This window comes from Stegastes partitus, unplaced genomic scaffold (genome assembly GCF_000690725.1).
Source record: "Stegastes partitus isolate 25-593 unplaced genomic scaffold, Stegastes_partitus-1.0.2 Scaffold2550, whole genome shotgun sequence".
In the NCBI taxonomy this organism is placed as follows: domain Eukaryota; kingdom Metazoa; phylum Chordata; class Actinopteri; family Pomacentridae; genus Stegastes; species Stegastes partitus.
The window spans coordinates 17,774-35,390 of NW_007580281.1; the positions used below are offsets into that span (position 1 = coordinate 17,774).

The 17,617-nt window shown below is 42.1% G+C and overlaps 1 protein-coding gene across 1 annotated transcript; it reads left to right on the forward strand.

Annotated features, from left to right (window-relative positions):
- Window positions 1–1,736: 1,736 nt before the first annotated feature.
- LOC103375323 (protein NLRC3-like) lies at window positions 1,737–8,173 on the forward strand. The gene is made up of 5 exons (XM_008305567.1): window positions 1,737–2,065; window positions 2,190–2,854; window positions 3,193–3,217; window positions 6,611–7,430; window positions 7,805–8,173. Exons 1-5 carry the CDS (start codon window positions 1,990–1,992, stop codon window positions 8,046–8,048), a joined length of 1,830 nt encoding a protein of 609 aa, XP_008303789.1. The 5' UTR covers window positions 1,737–1,989; the 3' UTR covers window positions 8,049–8,173.
- The last annotated feature ends 9,444 nt before the right edge of the window (window positions 8,174–17,617 follow it).

Genomic DNA, 17,617 nt, shown 5'->3' on the forward strand with positions numbered 1-17,617 from the left:
CTGCTTGGTTATAATGTGTGTCAAAGCTGAGAAGGTCACCTCACACATAGAAGTAGAACCAAAAGGCAAAAGCTCAATCAGTGCATGCTTTCCCAGCTCAGGATACTCCTTCTCCACATCACACCAGAACTCAGTCAATGTCTTCTCAGCATAATGTCATTTTCAGTCCCTGATCACGTGATAAATCCATCAGACGCTCCTGCAGCCTTGCAGGAAGGTTGTTGCAGCTCTCGCTCACAACAAACGGGTTCCTCACCCAATCCAAGTCTTTCTGACTTTTCTTCAACGTCCTGAAAACATTGGCTGAAATCCGTGCAGAGTTCGGTCCAGTTTGACCACTGGACCCCTGGCAACGTCAGTGGTGGCAAGATGGGAATGGAGTCGTGGGAAACAGCTGACATCTCCCTCATCACGTTTCTTCTCCCGTAGTTGTGAATCCTTTAACTTTATCATACATTTTCAGGATGTGTGACTCCTTTCCCTGAAGCGACAGGTTGAGCTCGTTCAGTTTGGTAAACACATCAGGCGAGTGCGCCACCCACCGAGCATCCTCAGACACCACAGCAAGAGGATGCGGATGCTGCGTCAGAAACAGAAACTTAGCTGCGCAGTTCAGAAAGTCTGAGTCGTGTTTTCTGTGCCGCCCTCATGACAAAGAGTTTCAGTCTGTGATCTACTGGATTGGATGAAATTGATCACCTTCACAGCACCATCCACAACAGCACTTCAATCAGGGCTCGTTCGCTTACTTGCCGGTGCTTCGTGGTGAATGATACGATGCATCCATTTAATGTTTACCTTTTTCACGTGTCCAAAAAGTCCGGTCCCGTCATCGCAGCTGCGCCGTCAGTACAGATGTGACTGCAGGCTTTCCACTGTAGATCGTGTTCTTTGAAAAAGCTGTCTATAATCTAGAACATGTCTTTCCTGGCAGCTTTTTTGCAAAAATAAAATATGCTCGTTTATGTCCGACACAAGGCCAGGAGCTGAGCATCACCACTCACATCCAGCTGCAGGGCGAACTGACCAATGATGTTAACCGACATGTCATCAATCCGACGGGACACGCTGTTGTTCCACAGGGGGCACTGAGGCTGCGGAGAAGTGAATCCATAATGAAATATAGTTTTCACTATACTGCCTTGGTTCAGGTTTGGCATCTTTCTTGCGTTTGTCCCCCTCCTCGATCCACAGCAACTGCACGTTTCAGCCATTTATCCATATTTACCTGCAGGTGGACAGGTTCCTGCTGATGTTGGCATGGCTGTGCCACACCTTATTGTCTCCCCAGGGACACAAGTCATAGAGCACACGTATCATTTTATTGACAGACTTATGAAATGACGGAGAATATTTTGGATTATCTTGAAAATAATTTTTTTCCACGTACCCCCTGCAATGTGCTCACGTACCCCTAAGGGTACGCATACCCCTGGTTGGGAAACACTGCTTTAGGCCATAAAGTCAGCGAGCAGCTGATCACGCCTGGCACAGTTTGATCCTAATCAGTGAGTGAACGGGTTGATCAGGTGGCAGCGTTCTGCTTCCAGTGTTGGAACAACAGCACCAGCAGCAGCATCAGAGTGTCTCTGAGTCAGAGCTCACTGCATTTAGCAGCAGTCATGTGATTTCCAGTAAACAGAGGAGGAGCTCTGAGTGATGCCAGAACAGAAGGAGGAAATTACCCAATTCAGACTCCATTTTACAGTCGCCAGAGGAGGAAAACAAGGTGAGTGTTGGTCCAACATTCTTCTTCTTCTGCTGTCAGAGTCTCTCAGTCAGCTGTCTGTCTGTGGACTGGATCAGAACATTGGGATCTTTTCATTCAGGAGGTGGACTGTTGACTGCTTTTGTTCCACTCTGACTCTGGGTTTTATTTCCTCATCTGACGCGTTGAACTGTGACTCTTTACAGGTTTGTTTGTCCTGATTCTTGTGTTGTGAGTCAAACTCAGTGTTGCTGGTGTAACTCTCACACTGAGTGACGAAGATGGAGGAAGAGGAGAAGTGTGGAGAAAGATCCAGAGCTGAACTGCAGACAGCCGGTCAAAGCAGCTGTGTACAAAGTAAGACTGAACACGTGCTGATGGACTGATGTGTGAAAACTGCACTTGTTGTTGTGTTGTGCTGTCCAGACATGAAAGGTGTTTGTGTTTGTTCCGTCTGATTGTTTCTCTGATCTGTGAGCAGATGCTGGTCTGCAGGAGGTTCTGCAGGAACATAAGATGAGTCTGAGGAGGAGATGTGAACATGTGACTGAAGGAAGTGATGCAACAGGAGGTGGAACCCTCCTCAACAGGATCTACACTGAGCTCTGCATCACAGCAGAAGCCAGTGAAGAGGCTGATACCAAATGTAGGCGGAGGTGGCAGTGCAAAGTTTCCAAGAAGAACCTCCCTGACACTCCCATCAAGTGCCAGGACATCTTTAAAGCCTTCCCTGAGCAGCAGAGAGCCATCAGAGTGGTCCTGACCAACGGTGTCGCTGGCGTGGGAAAAACCTTCTCAGTGCAGAAGTTCAGTCTGGACTGGGCAGAGGGCCGAGAAAACCAGGACATCAGTGTGGTGGTTGTGCTTCCGTTCAGGGAGCTGAACTTGATCAGAGATGAGCAGCACAGTCTTCTGACGCTGCTCCATGAGTTCCATCCAGCATTACAGAAGGTGACAGCAGAGGAGCTGGCTTTCTGTAAAATTTTGTTCATCTTTGACGGTCTGGATGAAAGCAGACTTTCACTGGATTTCACCAACAGGGAGGTGGTGTCTGACATCAGCCAGAAGTCATCGCTGGACGTGCTGCTGACAAACCTCATCCAGGGGAACCTGCTTCCCTCGGCTCTGGTCTGGATCACTTCCNCTGCACGGGGAGAACATGCAAACTCCACGCAGAAAGATCCCGGTGCCCCCACCAGGACGCAAACCGGCAACCTTCTTGCTGCGAGGCAGCAGTGCTACCAACTGCGCCTTATTTATTTATTTATTTTACAAATTAAAAATTAAAAATGGAATCAAGATGTCTAACATTTTTCCGAGCACCCAGAGGTGTTGTCCAAAATGGGAAAAAAATGTTTGCTCTACTTATTACAGAGATTTTACTACTTTAATGTTTAATTTGTCTCCATTATTACAGTAGCTCCTATCTGTGGCATGATTGTTGATCACAGCTGAGCCAGTTGTTCTGATTTTGTTAATTGCAGAAACTGGTGAGCACAGGACTGCAAGGTGACTCGGAGATAAGCACCGTCGCCTCACAGCAAGAAGATCCCGGTTCGCATCCCGGTTAAGATCTTTCTGTTCTTTTCTCCCCGTGCAGCGTGGGTTCTCTCCAGGTTCTCCGGCTTTCTCCCACACAGTCCGAAAACATGTTGAGGTTAATTGGTGATTCTAAATTGTCCGTCGGTGTGAATGTGAGTGTGCTTGGTTGTCTGTCAACCCTAGTGAGGATTAAGCGGTGAATAGATAATGGATGGATGAATGGTTAGTGCAAATGACTGACTGTTGGGACATTATTAAATGAGACAGGATGATTTTGCTGAAGTATCATCATTTTAGTCTCATCTTGAAGCTGGAATTGCTTGTCATGAGATTAGTTTGGTTACTTGTGATAAACAACAACAAGCCTTTCAAACCCACCGGCAGGTCTCACAGATCATTTAAGATTTACTGACAGAATAATATCACTTCCCTGTTTCATGGAGAGAGTTGTCGGCATTTGTAAATTAGGCTTAATGAAACGGTTTCTGGAACTTAAAGACACAAGATTGCTTTTGTTCTTTTGCCTTTTAGTGAAACAATAACTGTGGTTGTGAAAACATATGTGAGATCGACATGGCCACAGAGATCACATCAAAACATCCCAACTAGCTTCGTCCATAAGAGCAAGAAGCAGCAGATTAAAACTGATGTCCTCAGCTTGTCCATAACCACCGCTGAATGCCAGAATATAACATGTTAATATGGTTAAATGAACTAAATGTGTCCTTTTACTGCTGGTGGCCACATATTGGCTCAAATCATTCAGCTGAGAACATCTGGAACACAGAACGTAAGTTCATCCTCAAAGATCGATAACAGGATTAAACTGTCCACAGCTGACAGCTTTATGTGTGTGTGTGTGTGTGTGTGTGTGTGTGTGTGTGCACTTGTGAACCCAGAAAAACTCCTAAAAGGATCCGAAAGTAAAACAACTATTGTATTAAAAAACGACAGAAAGATTATAATCTGACATGTTTCTGTTTCCTCATTTATTTCCTGACAGACGCACTTGTGGTCAAAACTGGCTGCTTGTTGTGTTCCCACCTGATTTCCTGCACTGCTGGGTTTCTATAGGATCATCACACATAATTTTAATGCCTGGAAAGACATGAATTATGATCGATCTGTAACGGAGTTCCATCTGCTCCTCTCATCTCTTCTTCATGTTTTCATTCCACCTCCTGTTTTCTCTGCAGATTGATGCTGCAGGTCATCACAGAGCCAACATGTGTTTTCGTGTATCGCCTCTCCCTCGTACGAAGCACACGCTAAGAACATACAGCAGTGACCTTTTATCTACGGCCCACACACACACACACACACACACACTTGCTGAGAGACAGAGTGCAGACACCAGAAGACGTGAAAAGTGTTGACGGATATACGACCACTTCTGTCACAGCAAGTCAACACTGGTATGAACACACATGAACACTGTTGTACGGATGGAAACAAACAACATGTAAAATGTAGTAAATATTGTTGTGTTTATTTAATGTTTAAAATTGTTTCAATGTTTTTTAAGCAAAAGGAAAATTCAGATTTCCTCAACAATACATTTTTCTTAATACCAGTGTATGTTTCATGTCTGCAGCATTTATTGCAGTTCGTCTGCATGTAGTGATGCAGGATTTGGTCTTCAGTTCAATTCTTTACCACTGGGAAGGTTATTGGGTTTACTTTGTTTTCACGATTTTCACCAGGCCCGCACCTGGATCAGACTTTTGTCAGTGAATAAATTTGAGCTGACTGAGACAGTTTGAATATTTGTTACTCATTTCTGTTTAGTCCTGTTTCTGTGTTTTTGCTCCTCACTGTGGACTCATTTTTCACTGCAGTGTAAAATCCTGCACCTCCATGGAAACAACACAACCATAGCTAGAAGTAGAAAAACTGTGAAAAATACATTTAGTGTGGTACAACAAAGTAAAAAAAGACACAAGTTATAAAAATAAAAAAAAATAAAAGCTGAATTTCTTTGATTATTTATTTTACAAAAACAAACAAACCCTGGAATCAACATGTACAACATTTTTTCTAGTACCCACGAGTGTGACCTATACATATACTGTCCTGAAAAAATCCAGCGTCTACATAGAATAAATATTTAACGATTTAAATTTTAATTATTTTCCAGTCCGCTGTGCAGTTCAGCTGAGTTCACTTGAAAACTCACAGAATTTTTGTCACATGAGCGTCGCATGTTTTGTACAGAATCTCATTGGAACAAGCTTTTTCTTTTTCTTTTTTTGCACAAATTTTTAAATAAATAGAATAAAGTTATTCTGAAGAGATATCATGATTATTAAGCTAAGATTTGTTTAGATTTTCCTGACAAAACTGTGTCTAACACATGAGCAATTCAAGTACTACAGAAGAGGAATAAATTCATCATCATTGTCTGCGCTGGACTCTGCAGCAATGAGGACGAGGCTGAGAGACTCACCTTTGTAACGTTGTATGAACTGGGCCTTTACTGCTTTTCTTTTTGGAGAGTAAACCTCATACATAACATCTGAGTAGCTGTTACACTAAGACCTGGACCATCTGCAGACTACAGTAACCTAATCACTTCTGCAGACATGTCGTGACTCTTCTTCTTCCTCATACACCAACTGACATCAGTGTGAGCACAACATGTCACTTAGAAACAACTGGGAGCTGCCCAGTTCAACCACAGCCTTCTGCTGCTGGTCACTGGAACACTTGTGGGCAACCTGTTGACCGTGGCTGTGGCTATGTTCTGGTAACTTCACTTCTGACAAACTAGAGTCGCTCACTTCAGACATCACTGGACTTAAAACACAGACAAGATACCAACAAGACCAAAACGGACTGACTGCTAACGAAAGGATCGCTGCTCTTCAGCTTTCAGCGCCTTGCATCAGTGCACCCCTTGTTGCTACCTGGATAAACGAAGGTTCGACTCGAGGAATCTGAGTTGAATCAGGCGTCTTCAGCTGATATTTTAAAGCATCTATTTTCTCGAAAAGTTGAATTTAATGATGACAGCGATAAAAAGCGAATTGTGCATCACGACAAATTAAGAAATTCATGAATATACACCACAACACAAGAACAAGATGAAGTCAGTGAAGGCATGTGAACTATGATTATATTTTAGAAGTAGAAATAAATAGCAGTTGGAAAATAGTTCAATAGTAAGTCTAGTTTAGCTCATTTACTGTATGAGGTTAATGCATCATTATGAGACAGAATATTGTGATGCATAAAGCTAACAGAGGGCTGCAAGGTGGCGCAGTTGGTAGCACTGTTGCCTCGCAAGAAGGTTGCCGGTTCGCGTCCCGGTGGGGGCACCGGAATCTTTCTGCGTGGAGTTTGCATGTTCTCCCCGTGCAGCGTGGGTTCTCTCCGNGGAGGGACATGAGACGAGTCCACAGGAGCTGACGGAGACTGACAGGGAAGTTCTTCTGAAGCTGGGGAGGCTGGCCTTTGAACATCTGGAGAAAGGAAACATCATGTTCTACCAAGAAGACCTGGAGCAGTGTGGTCTGGATGTGACAGAGGCCTCGGTGTTCTCAGGAGTTTGTACGCAGATCTTCAGAAGAGAGTGTGTGATGTTCCAGAAACCAGTCTACTGCTTTGTTCATCTGAGCATTCAGGAGTTTCTGGCTGCAGTCTACATGTTCTACTGTCACACCAACAGCAACACTGAGGTGCTGGAGAAGTTCCTGGGAGAAGACTACATCAACTCATCACTGGATGCCTTCCTGGACAGAGTCATGGAGAAATCCCTCAGTAGTAGAAATGGTCACCTGGACCTGTTTGCTCGCTTCCTTCATGGCCTCTCTGTGGAGTCCAACCAGAGAGTCTTAGGAGGCCTGCTGGGTCGGACAGAGAACCGTCCAGAAATCATCCAGAGAGTCATCAACAACCTGAAGGAGAAGAACAGTTATGAAATATCTCCAGACAGAAGCATCAACATCTTCCACTGCCTGATGGAGATGAAGTATCTGTCAGTACATCAGGAGATCAAAGAGTTCCTGAAGTCAGAGAACAGATCAAAGACGGAACTCTCTGCGATCCACTGCTCAGCTCTGGCCTACATGCTGCAGATGTCAGAGGAGGTTCTGGATGAGTTGGACCTGAGGAAGTACAACACAACAGTGGAGGGACGACGGAGACTGATTCCAGCTGTGAGGAACTGCAGAAAGGCTGAGTGAGTCCAGATGTGATGAACATGACCAGTCAGTGTAGATCAGTAGTTCAGTTCTTCACATGTTCTCAATGTGCTCGTTCTGCCTCAGTTCAGCGAATGCTCCACATCTGACCGTCTTCAGTTGGACTTATGTCTTTTAAAGTGGTGAATATTGGTTGAGGTGACCATGTGTACCATCTGGGCTCACGTGGAGCTGCTTTGGTAGAATCATACAAACCAGTTCTATTATGGTGGAGGTTTATTACAACATGTCAGTGTTTCTGTCTTCTCCGATGTTCCACCAACCATAAAACCTTCATTCTTCACCCTAAGAGGCTGAATTGTTTTTCTTCTGATTGGCAATAACATGTTTTATCTTTTATGTGTCATGACAGACTTTCTCAGTGTTGGCTCTCAGAGAGTGACTATGAAGTCGTGGTCTCAGCTCTGAAGTCCAACCCCTCCCATCTGAAAGAACTGGACCTGAGCAACAGCGTCTTGGGAGATTCAGGAGTGAAGCATCTTTGTGATGGACTGAAGAGTCCAAACTGTAAACTGGAGACTCTCAGGTCAGTTCACTGGCTGTTGGTGGAATTTATTCAGTTCAGATTCTTACCTGAAGTTTTAGACTTTGGTTGATAAATTTTGAGGATTTTCCTGAAAACAGCCTGAAGACGTTTGAGTTCCTTGAAGCGTCTGTGAATAAATGCCCTGATCAGCTGACTGCAGTGTTCCCAGATGGAGGACAGAACCCACAGTCCTGCTGTGTGTNGCGACCCTCGTGAGGATTAAGCGGTGTATAGATAATGGATAGATGAAGCTAACAGAAAACACTGTTGACTCTTACTGAGGTTATATTTGGAGATGAGGATTATTATGGATCATCACCTGCACACAGCAGAGTCACAGAGTCATGTTTCTGCATACATGTTGCACTTCATCTGCTGTGATTCTCCGTGTTGTGACTGGGTTCATTCCATCCAGATTTCTATCACATGTGGCCGACGCTCATCACCGACAAACTGACCCACGTGAGTCTCTCTCGGGGACAGATGCAGCGAGCAGCGTTGCCAAGGACAGGAACCCAGAGAGGAGCTCATTGTGAAGTTATGTCTCTGTCACCGAAGAGAAGACGGTGACGAAAGACACATGCTGCCTGGTTTCCCTGAACAACACGACAGTACAGTGGACCTCTGATGAGCTTTGGACCCGATTTAGCTTCAATTATGCTGTCATGACGAACTGTAGGTAAAACCAGATGTGTAAACTGAGTCAGAGGTTTTTATGTGGAGGTTTTAAACCACAATCACCTGAAAAAGTTGTCAAGGTTATTAATAATAATGTGATATTTTGAACCTCTGGAAAAGCTTCTTGTTCCCGTGTGTAAGATCAGAAGACATCAGGAACATCTGTGAGAATCCCACTGGACTGAATAAAGGCAGAACTGTTGACCCGTGTTGCTCTTTTATTGTGGGGTTTTAAGTGGTGGACTTTCGTCAGAGCACTTAACCTGTTCACATTGTTATTTTATATTATTTCATTCTGCCAGCGTCCGTTATAAGAAAAGGAAGGATTTCTTGTGATTACAAAGTTGTTTTAATTAAGTGACACAATTCCATGACATCCAAACTGTTTTGTTTTTTTATTTCTGGATGTCTTCAACACTGATTTACCTGTGCCCTGTTCCTGTATATATTTAGAATAGTGGTCATTCATCGAGCTCATAAGATCAGGATGGTCTCTCACTGCCTGGCTTCAGTTTATCATCAGGCCTTTCTGCTACGTTCTGTCATGGATCAGTTTAACAGCTGCTCATCAGGACCGTTAGAAAAAACATCGCACACCCTAGAGGACTACAGGGTCTGTTTTTATCAAACACACCGATTGCAAATATACCACTAGATGCCAAACCATGGTCCTTAAAATGGCGTCAGAATAGTTGCTGATTTATTTAATGACAAAGATCTGCTCAGTTTTCAGGAATCGTGCCACCTCTCCAGCCTGTCTGGTTCATCTTTTTTATTTTTCACTGACATGTAAGGTCAACGCTTCAGTCATGTGATGTCTATTGGAGGCTAAACTCAACTGCAACCGGAATGAAGTGCTTCAGTTGGTAACGTAGTTAAATTAAGTTACTCCAAATGAAGCTAACAAGCAAAATGAATGTCAGTGGTTTAAGTTAGATGTACGTAAATCACTTGATTTGCACTGTTTCAACTTCATTTTAAGCAAAGTGAAGTTTTCATTTTTTCCAATATATTGCTTTACCTAAATGTGAAATGCAAAACATGATTTTGTCATGAGAGTAGTCGTTCTATCTTCCTCTTTAGTGTGTAATCCTACTTAATGAAAACGTTTTAGCAGAAATGTCTGAAGAAACTTGGGCGTCATGACGTCAGATACACAATGCTGAAGCAGCAGTAAACCTAAAATCTGCCCACCTTCTTTTTCACCAGTTTCAAAGGACAAAGCGGAATTTCCATTTGACAGATTCCACAGAAGTAAACCGTCATCACCAAAGCAGAAAGATAAATGAGATTCATCATTCAAATACATCTTGAATACACTTTTTACACCCTGGACTGGATGAACTCTCTAACCACAAGAGGATGTGTATCAGCAATGTGTTCCAAACTCTTTAGACAACGCAAGGATCTGCTGATGCTCAACTTTCAGCTAAAAGATAAAGACATATCTTGGGGCACAGTGTGGGAAATATACCTTTTGTGCTTCTAAGAGTCCAAACCACTAACTTATCCATTTTATGTCACAGAGCCATTTGGATTCACCGGGGAGCTACAAACATATGATGTGGGAGTTTCCTTGTGTTCAAGACTTGTGGCGCCGGTTGTCTAAAGTTTCATCTGAACTGATCAAGAAGATGAGAATTCACCATCTGACTGTACTGCTCCTCAGCGATGATTCACAGTTTGAGTGACAGGAAGCTCAAGTTGTTACTGGGAGGTCTCACAGCTTGCCAGGAAACTGTTGCTGCCACCTCATGAGTTCAGTAACGGCTGACATATTTTAATGACATAGTGTTACTTGAGTCATCTACTGCCCGAATTAATAAAACATAACCCTCCACTTTGGAGATGTGGTCACAGGCGGCAGTACGAATAAAGAACAAACAATTGATGCTACACTTTCTACAAATAAATCTTGAGCGGTCAGTTGGAGGCCATATTGTGAGCCACTCCTGTGCTATTATCAAAGTAAAAACATTTTTCACACAAAGAAGCTACCTGAATGAATGTCGTGGAACCTGGTGAAAAGGTTTAGTACAGGCACGGGAAGAAGCTGTTAAACTTAGTTGTGGATCAAGACTTGTCTGAATAAAAATCTTTAAAACTGATTAGTCACTCGGCACTACGAGCAGGTCTAAGGTTGTTGCCATGCTGTTGTCATATATGCCCATCACTATGGAGAAGATGGACGCTGCTATTGAATTTGTTCTAAATTAACTTCATTCCTCTCCACTTTTACAACCCCAGCAAAACCTGCATGCTGGCACAGCTGTGTGTCAGTCAACTTAAAACAGTGTCACTTAAAATAATGTTCAGTTCAGGAGAATCAGTTGGTCTGGAGTAGGGATGTCCTGAGCCCCAACCTGAGATTAGGACCACAACTGATCACAGGGATTTTAGAAACACCTCAAACACGTGTCTGAGTCTCTTTTTTTTGTTGTTGCAACAAATGTGAACAAAAGCTACAATATCTGCATGTTATATGAGACATAGGAACACTGCTTGAAGTCTCCCATATCATTCTCTGCTCGCCAACAAGGACGTACCGAAGCCCCACCTGGTGGCGCAACCAGGTACTACAGCTAGTCTACAATACTTAGAGCAGGGGTCTCAAACTCCGGTCCTCGAGGGCCGCAATCCTGCAAGTTTTAGATGTTTCCTTCTTCCAACACACCTGATTCAAATGATCGGGATCGTTATCAGGCTTCTGCAGAGCTTGATGCTGAGCTGATCATTTGAATCAGGTGTGTTGGAAGAAGGAAACATCTAAAACTTGCAGGATTGCGGCCCTCGAGGACCGGAGTTCGACACCCCTGACTTAGAGTGTGCATTATCTAGGAAAATATTATCAGATATTGACAGATATTAGATATTAAATGACTCTGGAGAAAACTTGATTGAGATATTTGTAGTTTGTGGCTTTTGGTTTGAGAAAATCCATCCCCATGTAAACAGGTTTGAGTGGATGTCAGACCGATAACAGAAGCAGAGTGTAAATAGTTGGAAATTCTGTTTGATATCAAGCAAGATCTGAATGATTCTCTTTAAAATTGTGGGATAGAGCATTGTCCTTGGTGGAGAGCTGTGCTGTCCAAGAGCCCTTCAAGTTAAAATAATGGTATTATCTTTCCAACAAGAAATAAGATAATCACATTCCTGATCCTTCACTATGTAAATGTCAACGTTACAGTAGGTAGATACAAGTGAAGAAACAAGATAATAAATGCAAGAGTACAAAAAGGATAAAATGAAGGTTTATTAAAGAGTCTGTACCCCTTTCACATGTACAGATATGGCAGGATGGACAATGGACCCAGTAGCAGGCCACACACGATGTGCAGAATCATACTTAAATATATAAAGAGTAATAATACTACTTTTTTGTCATTGCACTGGAAAAGTTATGGAGAGAAAATAGCAGTTTTACACTATGTTGTTGCACCAGAGTAGCTATAAAGAAAAAAACAGTGGTACATGAAGACGGAGATGGAGTGTAATGAGTTGACGGTTCTGTCTGATATTAATCCTGATGACTGTCTTCAGAGCTGTGAGACAGAGTTTTGTCCTTGTTGGAGAGTCGTGCTTTACAAGTGACCTTCTGGTTAAGATAATGTTATTTATTTCCAACAAGAAATAAAGAATACGATGCTTGACACTGATGTTGACATGAAGGCTTGTATCGAGGCTTAAGCTTTACATCCTTTGACCTCAAGGGCAAGCATAATGAGTGTGACACTGAACTTTATTCCAATGTTGATTTTAAACTGAGCGATTCTCATTTCGGCCCTTTGAGACTGACTTCAGCCAAAGCTAAGCTTCACGGCCAAGTCAAGACAGAGACAGTGTAAACTTTACTTGGTGTCAACAGCAAAACCAAAATAACGGCAGGATAGTTCAAAAGCGTTTTAAACCTGATATCTAACAACACATTCTTTAACAGTATGGAGACAACTCGTGTTGTGATTCTGATCCAGTGCTTGGAGCTTATTTGCGTTAGCCTCTGGCCGAAATATGAGTCAGGAACACAGAACATATCAGACCAGACCAAAATAAATATGAGTCGGAGACAAAAACATGTGGACAACAACTTTGTGGTCTGGACAGGTTGGAGTGGTGTTAGAGTCTCATTGCGTGTAGTCAGTCTCAGTAATCTGACTTATCTGTCCTGCAGTTGGACATGATATCAGCTTATTTACATAAACAGATCCGTGTGTGTGCGTGTGCGTGTGTGTGTGTGTGTGTGTGTGTGTTTGTGCGTGTGCGTTTGCTACAGGTAGTTTAAAACAGACCAGGCTGCAGCTCTGCATTGATGTGTTTCTACCTGCTTCTCCTCACTCTCTCTCTGACAAACACACAATTTTCTGGATTTAGCACATAGATATCAAAATATTGCAATTGTTTTTTTCATCTAGTTTTATTTATCTATTGGATTACTGGTGATGAAAAAAAAAGCAAAGACAGACAAATTAATTTAAAATAGACTCATTTTATTAACCCCTAAACAAAAAACTGAATCCTGTCGAGGTGTCCAATCCTAATTTAAAATAAATAAATAAATAAAAGATATACATCTAAGCTTTGAATGTTACCAAAGAGTAAATTTACAGTAAAAAATTAGCAGATTAAAACATGTGGCCATAAACATTTGCAAAATAATGAAATGAATGGAATAGTTGTTAATAGATGTGCCATCAAAGCAGAGCTGGACTGTGATGACAATATGACAATAAGATGCTAAAAAAAAGTCTTGACAAAAAAAAAAGAGCCTTGACTTTGATGGTAGGAGCTGAAGGAGAGGTGACAGTCATGCACATAGATGAGAAAACTGTAGCCCACATGGTTTCATGAATACAAATAAAATGAACAAATAAATATCTTCATCAATGTTAAGAAAAAGTATAAGCTCTTCTTAAATTATTTAATATCACACTTATAGGTTAATACAGTCGGATTTAAAAGCAAAGTTTCTGTGATGAGCGTGGCAATAAGTGAAGTAGTTTACATAAACATTGACCAATCAGAGGCTTCAGCCCGCCTCCTGACTGTTCATTGGTCAATTGCTCCAGTTAAAGTCAAAGGTCAACGACTAAAACAGAGCTGACGAGAGCAGAGCGCTTCACGACTGAGGTCAGCGAAGATGGAAGAGGAGGACGTTTTGTCCAGTAAAAGCACTGAGCCTGTCGCCATTATCTCCCCAATGTGCCGATTCATTGCACTGGTGAGTTCAGTGAAATTCCAGCATGAAACATGAGGCAAACGGCGTCTGAAAGTCCGCTAGCCATGATGCTAATTTTCACCATATTAAACCCTATTGACTTCTGCTAAAATGTTAGCGCTGAAAAAGTCCGCTAGCTGTGATGCTAATTTTCACCATGTTAAACCCTGTTGACTTCTGCTAAAATGTTAGCGCTAAAAACACCGATAGCCATGATGCTAATTTTCACCATGGTAACCCCATTGACTTCTGCTAAAATGTTAGCGCTAAAAACGGTAGCCGTGATGCTAATTTTCACCATATTAAACTCTATTGACTTCTGCTAAAATGTTAGCGCTAATAACACCGCTAGCCGCGATGCTAATTTCCGCCATTTTAAACCCTATTGACTTCTGCTAAAATGTTAGCGCTAAAAACACCGCTAGCCGTGATGCTAATTTCCGCCATTTTAAACCCTATTGACTTCTGCTAAAATGTGCGCTAAAAAGTCCGCTAGCCATGATGCTAATTTTCGCTACATTAAATCCTATTGAATATGTCAAAAGTATTTGCGACTTGAATTTTGGATTTGTGAAGATTGCAGTAGATGCTGTTTATTGGCAGACATGTTTGTGTATTTCAAAGACACTTGTTTATTTCATTTTGATGCCCTTTTTACAGCCATTAGCATCATTAGCTGCAGGTGAACTGCTGGTTAAAATATGCTTTGCTAGTAAACGCCACCGTTAGCTGGTGTTTTCTAAAGTTAAAGTTACATCAGTTTGTTCATGTTTTCTTTTATGTTACCAAGCTTCATTTGAGTTTTTGCTTTAAGCATTAGGTCTAAGAAGTAATAATTTATTTAAATTTTTTTCTGGTGTAGCAATTTCCCTGAAGTCTTGTACCGAAGGGATCAATAAAGTTTTATTCTAATTCTTTCTATTCTTCTAATTACTGAATGAAACTGTGATTTTGAAACTGATGAATTATAGATGTTATGCAACAGACTTGAATTGAATCAATAAGTGGATTTCATAAGTTTTAACCTATATGACCAGAAATGCTCATCGAATTAGCATAGAGGTCATTTTCTGTTGGCCTCATTTACAGGTCAGGTTTCTGAGTTGGAGCGTTCTTCTGGCGAGCTGTGACCCCAGAGTGAATCTCAAAACCCTCAAAGAAGATTGCAGAGATTTGAGACAAGATGGCGAGTCCAGTCCACAAGGAACCAAACCCGTTGGCTGTGATAGGACTACTGTGAACTAAGGAACCCTCCTATTTTCACCCTCTACCTGGAGTGCGGTAGGACTGAACTGTACACACACACACACACACACAGCTCTGGAGACAAATAACCTTCTCACCTCTCTTCATAGTGAATCTTTCAAAGACTTTCATAAATAATACGTTTTTTTGGTGTTTTTTTTGTTGTTGCTTGTATTCATTTTCATATTGATATACATCATTACCTAAACTCGTGTTTGTTTGATGTATATTACAGTTAACATCTGAAGTGAACTCTGTCAATCTGCTCTCAGCTCCTGTTGTTTCTAAAATCCTCTGAATTATAAATAATGTTCTGTAATTAACTATAGTCCAGTTAAATCTATAACAAATAATTTATACATATTATTAATTATCGGGTTCAGGGTTTAGGACAGCAGAGTTTCAGGGGAAGAGGGTCGACCCGTATCAGGAGTCAGACTGAGGTTTGGTCCCTCCAGTTCTTTTAAATTCACCAGGACTTTTTTAGGTTTCCTCCTCCACCAAGTGTTTAAATGTTGTTCTTCTTGAGTTATTTTCTGGTCCAAGTCCTCTTTTTCTTTGGCAAGTGCCGCTTTTAGTTCAGATGTTTCCTGGAGTTGTTTCTCCAGGAGGTGGCACTTTTCCATCTTCTACTGGCACGTTTGTTTGTCAAATTGCAGCTGAATGTTTTCTAGTTGAATTTTTAGCTTGGAGGTTTCATCCACCTGTTTCGCCAGGCAGGTGTCGGCCTCCAGCCTTTTTTGTCTTTTCTTCTTGAACAGATGTTTCTAGTTTTTTTAAGTGGTTCTTAAGAATCTCTGTTTTTTTTTAGCCGTTCTTTGTGGAGATCTAAGGACAGATCAGCCATGTGTCGCGTGGATTTTGCTTTATGACATCCTATTAGATATTTTAGATGCATTGTTTGAGGCATTACAAGGCTGTCTTGCTCAAGTGTAGACAGAGAATTTTCACCTGCTGCAGGCTCTGTCCTGGGTCTAGCTGCAGGCTGTGATTCATGAGGTATGGTGTCTTCATTATTGGCAAAGGCTGTGGAAGCAATGACTTTCGGGAGTGGCGTCTCCAACAATACATCAACCGTGTTTGAAGTGGATCTGCACGCACGCAGCCACACACGTTACACATTAATTTCTTGAGACTAACTTTTGCCGAAGCATTTTTTTTCTTATAACTTTAAATCTAAAATTTAAGATTGATATTATAGTGACTTTATTGTTGTCTTCATAAGGAAGTCAGGCTCTCACAATGTGACTTTGTAAACCCCCACAACATAAGAGATACAGGCACACTAACACACACACACAAAAAGACATGCACACCGAGCGTAGGGCTGATTACCCGTGTCTAAACACAGCATGTTCAACGAGGGTCGCCTGCAGCCTGCAGGTAAAATGTAATTGGTTCCATATTTTGTGTGTGTGTGTGTGTGTGGTTGTGGGTGTTGATGTGGGTGTGTGTCTCCTTGGGCGTACAAAATGGTCAAAAGTGCAACGGCAGTTCTGAGCAACTTACAGTTTTTAGACACACAAACACATGTGGTGGATGTCTTCATCCACTTGGATTTACAACCAGTACGCTCACTTTAATCAAACCTGAACTGTGTTAATCTCATGCCATGCTTCACCTATCGCGCTACGCTGAACCGTATAGTTGAATTCTAAACCTGTCACTTAGGGAATCATATTTGACTTGACCCAGACTTTAAACTGACCTTCGTTCCTTCTGTTAAACTGCGACCTTCGGGCCTGTGGATACACACGTGTCAAAACAACATTTATCACCTCTGAAACGGCTGCTATTCCCAGAGCGCTGCCCTCATTTCTTTCCATCCCTCCCTCCTGCCTTCATCTGCTTTCTCTTCCCTCATGTATACCCCCTGCAACTTTACCCCCTTTTTGTCCATCTCCCTTCACAATCCTCTTCAGCTCTTCTTTTGATTCTTATGTGTATGTATTTCACTTGTTTTGTGAGCTTTCCTTTTCATGGAAAAAAAAATCACTTTTCCCCTTAAATGAAGATCTGTTTTGCTATTCTATAGACAAACTCTTTACTCATTTTTTTAAGGCTTTCTTCGAAAACCTTTTAGCTGCAGGGTAGGATATGTCAAAATGCATTAACAGCTGTTTGTTTAGTAGAGCGACTGTTCGTTGCGATAGCCAAAGTGGCTTATATGACAGAAAGAAATGAGCACCACTCACACAAATTCAAACCTAATTAAACGTGGTGCTTTGACTGTGAATGGAAATTGGCATGTGGATGTCATCCTGTCCTGCCCAAGCATGTAAAATCTGAAGCAGATTGGAACATGCTGAAGGTGGTAAGACACACTTCCCCTTTGATGGCAAATGAAGCGCTGATGGAGTTTTTTGTGCGTCCGGACCTGCTCCATTTGTGGACCGAATTTTGTAGCGCTAAGTGAAACGTAGCCTCGATAGGACTCCTTTGAAATTCTCTAGGGGGCGCTGTTCAGCAATTTTGCATTTTAGAGCTCAGCGCTTGTCAAC